The sequence below is a fragment of the Sinocyclocheilus grahami genome, unplaced genomic scaffold (genome assembly GCF_001515645.1).
Source record: "Sinocyclocheilus grahami isolate Dianchi unplaced genomic scaffold, SAMN03320097.WGS_v1.1 scaffold828.1, whole genome shotgun sequence".
Taxonomy (NCBI): domain Eukaryota; kingdom Metazoa; phylum Chordata; class Actinopteri; order Cypriniformes; family Cyprinidae; genus Sinocyclocheilus; species Sinocyclocheilus grahami.
In genome coordinates this window covers 638,237-646,644 of record NW_015506007.1, presented here as the reverse complement: position 1 = coordinate 646,644, position 8,408 = coordinate 638,237, and the positions used below count along the sequence as shown (strand labels likewise).

General features: G+C 36.6%; 1 protein-coding gene across 1 annotated transcript in view; it reads right to left on the bottom strand.

The window, feature by feature from the left end:
* LOC107562544 (superkiller viralicidic activity 2-like 2) overlaps positions 1-8,408 on the bottom strand; it is a 33,526-nt gene that overhangs the window by 9,984 nt on the left and 15,134 nt on the right. The window contains exons 14-19 of the mRNA XM_016247180.1: positions 7,535-7,685; positions 7,083-7,255; positions 6,854-6,922; positions 6,371-6,499; positions 5,206-5,316; positions 4,125-4,313 (exon numbers count right to left, since the gene is read on the bottom strand). Coding sequence (XP_016102666.1) covers positions 4,125-4,313; positions 5,206-5,316; positions 6,371-6,499; positions 6,854-6,922; positions 7,083-7,255; positions 7,535-7,685 — 822 coding nt within the window. The remainder of the gene's footprint in view (positions 1-4,124; positions 4,314-5,205; positions 5,317-6,370; positions 6,500-6,853; positions 6,923-7,082; positions 7,256-7,534; positions 7,686-8,408) is intronic.

Below are 8,408 nucleotides of genomic sequence, written 5' to 3'. Positions count from 1 at the left end.
CCTAACCCTAACCCTAACCCTAACAAGTTAATTTCATTTTATTTTCTCTATAGCGCCAGATCACAACAGAAGTAATTTAAAGTTACCTTTGCTATAGAACATGTCTATACCTTGTTCTTTTATTAAACAAACTAAATAGCCTTGTTATTTATCTTATTTACACGACGGCATGTCATTTCTGTCTCTACGTTACATGGTCGCGCTCTCTGTATCGCGCACAGCGGAGTTCCGCCCCGATGCGCGCGCACACACAAACGTACGCGCACACACCCACTCCCACTAGTATTTGTAAATATTAAGCAAAACGACTATTTAAATATGAATTCTGCATGTCTATGTGTTAATGAATGGCGCAGACGCGCGGTTTTGTGTACTACTCGTACTGAAGCGCGCGTGGCGCTTCCGGTGATATTGACGTCTGTCGTCTCACTAATGAGGACATAAATAACGTTACATGAACAACATCTCCAGAACTGCTCTGAGAGTCACTTCATGAGCATTTGACCATTTCATTTGAGTAAAACTATCCTCATATCATATACACACACAGAAATGTAAAGGTATTCACGGCAACCCGTCAAAATAAAAGTTCGGTTTAACTTGAAGACATTGTAGCAGAAATATATTAGCCTACTATTGTTCAGTAGAATGTATGTAATAGGCTACTACTACTACTACTAAACTTATTAAAACCTTATTTATAAAGGAATAATCATACAATATTTATTTAGTGTTTTAAATGTAATGTTAAATCCCCTTTATTTTCCAAAAAATTTTATTTGTTTAATTTTCATTAATTAAAAGATAAATTAAATGAATGTTTTATGCCTTAAAAATGTAAATGCACAACACAGAATTTCTGAGGGGGGAAAAAATCATAAGGCTATTGTAAGAATAAATGAAACTTGTTTTTATGCTTTCAAATAATTAGACATGCTAAAACACATAATTTGGTAACAATAAAACATAAGATTGGAAAAAATAAAACATGTTTGGGCCCTAACCCTAACCCTAGCGGAAACACTGAGATATATATATTAGGGCTGGGATGATAAATCGATGCATCACGAATCGAGAAATGATTCTGCATCAATTCTGAGATTTTCCAAAGGCATCGCGATTCTCTCTCGAATCGATTCGGAGCTTAGTTTTTAACAGCAGATGATGCTCTAGGCTAGTTTTTAACTGCACACTCAAATGCTCCCGAAGAAGAGCACTTGTGCGTTCGCCTGAGTAATGCAAGTGGTTAAATGTACTTGCACATCGGCTTTTATGCTTTTATGATGCGAGATTAATGTAAGCACAGCCTACTGTGAACATCCTTGTAATTCGCTTCAACCTTATCGAACTTTATAATTGATTATTTTAGGTTCAAATGGTGTACGTGTAAGGAACTGGAAGCAAGCAAAATACAGCTATTTCTAAAGCACACAGTGCCATCTGCTGTTAAAAACTAAGCTCAGAATCGATTCAAGAGAGAATCGCGATGCCTTCGGAAAATCTCAGAATAATTTCTTGATTCGCGATGTATCGATTTATTGTCCCAGTCCTAGCTGAAGCATAATGTTTTAACGCACCGACTTTACACTGTTACAACACCATACCAAGCCAGTGAGGAGATAGCGCCACCATCTGTCTAAAGTGAACAAAACATGGGCAAAAATTTGTCTAATTTAGGAATAACTTCATGCGACTTCATTCAATGTATTTCTGGGGACTGCAGAATACTGTTTTTACTCAAGATCATTCATTACCTTCTACGTCATTTAGAGTGGATTCATGTGCAATTACTATTTCTTTAAAAGAAAAAGTTAACTAGTCTTTTTACTTTACAACATCAGCAATTCTATTGGGTATTTATGGAGATGACGACGACGACGACGACAAGCAGGAAGTGGGTCTCCATTTCAAAAACACTTGACACATTTGTCATTAGTATTTAGAATTATTTTAGTATTATTTATATAAAATTGTAGTATTTAATACTTTAAATTAGCTTCTGTTTTTAGATTTTCCGTTTCAATTTTCTTCATAAATTTCATTAATTTGATGTACTTGTCATTATTATTAGTTTGTTTTAGGTTAGTTTGTTAATCGTTTCCTCGATTAAATTTGAGTATTCGATAAAAAACAAACCAGCCTTGATTGCTTTAACTGGCAAAATACCTGAAGTCGCACATTTCACGGACGAGAATCCAAGAAAAGCATTATTAGACCATTTTTTAAGGCTGCATGGTGTATTAAATCCATTAAAAAAATCATAATAAAGTATAGTGCTATTGTGAATTCACAAAGGCTGCGATTCAATTAAATAAATATATGCACTATGGGGTTTACTATGCACAAAAACATATGATTACTTGCGTTTGCTATTTTATTTGAACCAATTATTATTGCCTCATTGCTATTAAACATGTATTTTAAGTCTAGTGTTTGCTTGGGTATATTTTTTATTACCACAAAGAATTATGATTACTTGATTAAATCAACAGAATAATCGACTGATTACTCGATTACCAAAATAATCGTTCGTGACAGCCCTAGTCTGTTTTACATTTTTTTCACTTTAGCTTTTTATTTCAGTTTTAGTCATTTTAGCATTTCAACTAAAAATAAAATGTAAATGGTGCCTTGAGGAGTAATTGAAAAAGTTTTTCATCTAATATTTTTCTTCAACTTTATTTCGAATAATGACAACATTTTTTATAGTTTTAGTAAACAATAATACTGAAAATACCACTCATACACTTGGCTGCAGCATTACCTACTAGTCAAAAGTTATGAATGGTGTATTAAAAGGATGGTTCACCCAAAACTGAAAATTATATTGACAGTAAGGTTAAACAGTTTTGGCCCACTACACTGCAGCTGATTCACCCCTTACAAGACTCACTGTCTGAGTGGCTCTAATGCCATTATCCACTTTAAGGCTTATCTGAGATCTTTCTAAAGTGATTCAGACACAGACTGAAAACAGGACACTGAGAAGAGCGGAATTGTTTTCAAGCAAAAAGGGCAAGAATCTCTCACTCCTCCAGAAACAACATCCAGCAATCAACAATACATACTTCAGCATTCAATAATCATGCTGTTTAGTGTATTGCTAATGCGTCGTCTAAATGCTATGACCTACACTGACGCCTACAACTAGGGCATGAGCTCAATGAACAATTGCGCCACTTAATAAACCAGAAAATATTTTCCTATCCTAGACGAGACTAAAACACATTCAAATCAAAAACATTTTGTTTTACAATAGGTGACAAATATTATAATTAAAATTAATTATATTATAAATATTTAGTATATAATTCAGGCATTAAATATTTTAAATAAAGCAAATAATTTTAAATATCCAAATAAGAGAAATATAATAAGCAATGTAATTTATACAGTAAATAAGTATCACAAAAGTTTAGAAGTATTAAAAATAAATACTGCATTAATATTAGAAATAATATAATTTACATATAAAATATATATTTTAATACAATGTTTGTGTGTGTGCGTGTATAAAAACAACACCACCACATTTGTTAACACATATATTGAACATTTTATACTTTCCAATCTAGCCCATGATAGGAAATTTTCAGGATTTCTTGGCCGCTATGAAGGTTTAGTTCTGGGGTTACTCCCTGTAGATCTATATAAGACAGGGTTGATCTAACCAAATGTCTAATCTGGTTTGGAGGGATATCCCAAGTCCCCATAATGCATCTGACCATTTAATTCCATAACATGCACACCCAAAAACAAATATAACCCATGCACAACTCCTGCAGGGAACCTATTAAAACAAAAACACTTATCCCCTTAATGCCCCTGCACAATGCGAGCGATTATTGGGCCGCATGACTGTTTGTGATCTGATTTGAGCGCCTATTCACCCTGCACAAATGTCAGTTTCCCACTTTTGTTTAGTTCTGGTGGACCTTCAAGATTTCAGCCGCAGGAAATGACATCCACCCCTTCTGGTGCGCCTTAAACAATAGAGCCATATTTTAAATGACATTTGCGACTCCTGCGCTGACCAGAAAAAGGTTGCGTCTATGAAAAGAAATTACATTTATATCAATCCCGCCGTGACTTCTGCACATTCACTCATCCTATAGTGGACTCACCAGCGCTTTCTTCTCACACAGAGTGTAAACGGCCTCCAGCTTGGGGTCGCTGTGCAGGGGGTGCGTGTACATCCTGTGCTCGAACGCCTCCACCTTCTGAATGACCTTCTTCAGCGCTGGATCCTTGATACCCATGTCGTCTATGGGATCTAGCAGAGGAACGCCATCTGGGAAACGTTTCTGGACCTCCTGGAAACCACAACCAGAAGCAGTCGTGTGCTTTTATCTTTAAAACCTTTGAAATTATTATAATCACCACCATTCAACACCTTCCATTAGGAGATCAGTTGAGATGGTCCACAGAGAAAAAAAATTTAATAAAAAATTTCACATGGCCACTCCTAGAGATTATTGTCCACAACTGACTTTAGATCAGTCTGGTGAAATGTAAAGGAAGTGTGTGATTGTGCAGGGAAAGGTTCAGAATTACAAGATTATCTGTACTGTTACTCCATGCAGAGCATAACAAATTACTTAATTTATTGTAGTGTAGTATGTGAGGCAGTATGCAGACAGTAATAGTATGCTACAGTGTCACATGATGTTAATTTGTTAGTCATTTCTTACAAGGCCTCTGCAGGTTTATGGAGGTAAATTTAAGACTTCAAGACTACCATTTTAAGCAAAGATAAGGAATAAACTGAAGCGTTGCTAATAAAGACACATTTATAGACCATAGCAACATGTGTATATGTATATATATCGGGGCTCGCAAAATCGCTAGCCCGACCTCCCGGGGCTATTGTGTTTTCCAGTCGGGCTACCAAAATGTATCACCCCCCTTCCCGACGGGCTATCTTGAACAGTGATATAAAATTTCTTCCTTGATTTGCGTTGTTCACTAGCTTGTAGGGGTAAAACGAATCACAGTTGATCGTTTACACGTGTTTCTAAGTCTTGCCGATTTAAACATTTAAGTGTTTTAATCCATTCACGCACATTCGGAGCTGCGCGCAGAGTCGCATTTCAGACAACGAGCGTACACAGAATTGATTCCTCTTTCGCGTATCCTTGCATCTGAAAGAACACATACACACAAAATTATCTCAAATAACAATCTACCCATTGTGTGTGTGCTGACCTGTATGGATTTAAGCATGCTCTGTCGGTTGTCATACGGCCGCAGGTCTTTAGGAATGTAGAGGCGCACAGAGCTAATGGAGGTGATGAGATGAAGAATCACAGGAACAACCTGAATGACAAACAAATGCTTCTGATTGGACGAACCTCTTTTGGCTGCCTCTGCATGAAGAACTTAACGCCATGGCCATATATGACCAAAACCACAGCGAGAAGCTGGAGGGTCAATCTAAACACATTTAGCAGGACCGGCGTCGACATAAAAGCAGAGTTTACAAGCCCACGGAGATGGAGAAGAAAAACAAGAGCCATCAGCTAAAGCCATCCAGCCTCTGGAGCTCCAGCTAAATCGCTTAACGTTTGAGGAAAGAGGTCAAAAAAGGAAAACACAAAAACACAGTTGTAATAAAGTGCTTTTTATGCTTTGAAACACAGACAAGTTTCTCTAGTAGATTATGCTGTAAAAATGCAATAAGCACCAGCATTTTGAGCTCCAGCCAATTGACATCCGTTCCAAAAAAACAAGCTGGTGGAGGAAGGCCCTTATATTCCACAAAACAGACTGTTTGTAATGTTGATTACGGTTGTTACTGTTAACTAAAAAAATGGTATTTTAAATAAAGCTGAAATGGAAAAACTTTTGGGAAAAAATTTAAATTTGAAGTACATGTACTTTTTATAACATTACAAAAACTATATAATAAAAATAATGACATAAGCACAAAACAAAATGAATTACTAAGGTTGAAAATATAAAAATGAAAGCTAATTCACAAAATATTAATAATTACTATAATACTACATAATACTAAAACAACACTGTTTACTGTTTAACACTGAATTACATGTTAATTAAATTTTAAATGAACCACATATCCAATACTGCAAAATATAGCTTCATGGGCATTAGATTTTCTTAACACATCTCTGGTATGTATGGCAGCAAGTTAATAGTGGACGCTGTATTAAAACACAAATGAAACCACAAAAAAAAGGACATTGTATAAGTTTGGGTTGCATGTTTAATAGCTCTGGCCTCTGTTCTCAGTCTGTTTTGGTGGCTTCCTGTACATGGCTGAGGTAAGCCATGTTTCTATATAAAATCTAGGCTGGTGTGGCGTTTCTGGGTCATGTTCGCTCTCAAATTCCCAGTATCGCTCTCTCACCTGCATCTCGCCCTTTTCTCCTGGGCCTGCTGGTTTGGCTGCCTCCGTGGCCGCGTTCTTCACGCTGTCTTTGCTGCAGTGGAGCAGAACCTCCACCACAAATAACGGCTCAGCATCCCCAACTGCAGCCTACAACAGACATTACATTTTTTTTCTCCACCAAAAAGAGTCATAATCCAGTTTTTCACAAAATGTCCACTTTACAAACTAAGTAGTTCAGGTTTTTGTTTGCTGCTGGCAAATTAATAACCAAGCGTTGATGTATTCATGTCATCATGACTGATGTCAGAAACCCCAAGGTTCAGAATGAGTCATTTTTGCAGCTTAGTTTCATAAAATGTTTTTTTGTTTTTCACTTGGAAGTCTTGAGTTCTGCAAGTCACAATGTAATAAGATGAAGTAAAATTTGATTCCTCAAAATATATGACCCCTTGTAACACATTTAAGTTGCACGCTTTAAGCACAAAGAGCATATGGCAATACCTTGACATTTGTCTTCTTTTGGAAATTGACGACTATACCCCAACCGAAATCCAGATCTTCTTTTTTCACCTGGATATGAAACACCAAAGAGTGTTTAGCATTTTCAGTGTTTCAACAAACCAAGAAAACCAAGCGTGTGACGGCTACACCTTCCAACAAAAGTTAAGTTTAAATTTGGATGACACATTAATTGTATTTGTGTGCAGAGAAAGAGCTGCTGGACACGTACCCTGACCAGTCTGCCCGGCTGCAGAAAAGGCAGGCAGTATCTAGGTTTGTGAATAAATTCCTCAATTTCTTTGCCCAGTTTGGCCAGCTGCTGACGGATCTTGTAGTAGGTCACCACGCTCTCTTCATTAGGGATTCGTATTGCATTATACCCCTCCTCCAGCTTTTTCATCTCTGTGGGAATCACAGAAACAGATATAAAGATAGGAATGATAAAAATAACATCCAATAGACAACCCAATTACTGGTTATGTGTGCAAGCAAAGCCAGTTTTAACTGAATTTTAACAGTTGAGTTGTTCTAAACCCACAACCAACAGGCTTTTCTATGAAACGCAAAAAAAAATATTTCGACGAAAGTTTCCTGCTGCTCTTTTACAATGGTGAATGAACAATCAACAATTACAGAATTTGAACTATGAGAAACATTCCTTTAAATCATAGTAGTTCTTACTCTCCACAACACCAGGCACGGCTCTATAGTGCTGGAACTGGTAGAAGGATTTCTCCAGCATGTACTCTGGGTTGATCTCCTCCACACGCAGTAGATTGAGCACCATGTTGTAGGTCAGGTGGAACGCACTGTTCAGAGGATCCGCCGAACCCTACAGGAATAAAAGATGCTACTGAATAAATCATCAATATGACATGAATCCAACACAACCCGCTGACACCCATATGGTGCGAGGAAGACGAGGTAAAATGTTTTCTGCAACAATAGGGCTGGGAGATATCAGATATTGTCAAATGGTTAAATGTATCTTCAAATGCATGTATTTATTCAAAAAAATGTCTTAGATGTTTTTTTTCCTCAGAGAAATCATAATTTCACCTAAACAGCCACTGTTTTAAAATAGATTCAAAATGTTTAATTGAAATAAAAATACTCAAGGTATGTATTTAACAAATAAGATTCATTTACTCATTTCAATTTATTCAGTGTACTAATATGCTATACTAAAAATATCAATATATGACCATCATGAAGTTTCAACAAATTTTTACACTGCATCAACGCATGAAAAATGGCATCCAAAAACATTCATGAACATTTCAAGTAAAGACACAAATGAATAGGTGAATCAGAATTTTGAATCGACTCCCTGAAACGGTTTGAACTGATTCACAGAAAAACAGTTTTAATACTAAAGTATCAGATGCTACTAAAACATCTTACTTCATCTTCATATTTGATAATACAGTAGCAGCAAAATCAAACAATGTGAATATTCAATAATCACCAGAGTTGCCAGGTTTTCACAGCAAAACCCGCCCAATTGCTACTTAAAACTAGCCCAAAACTAGGGGGGGGGGGGGGGGGCGCGCCA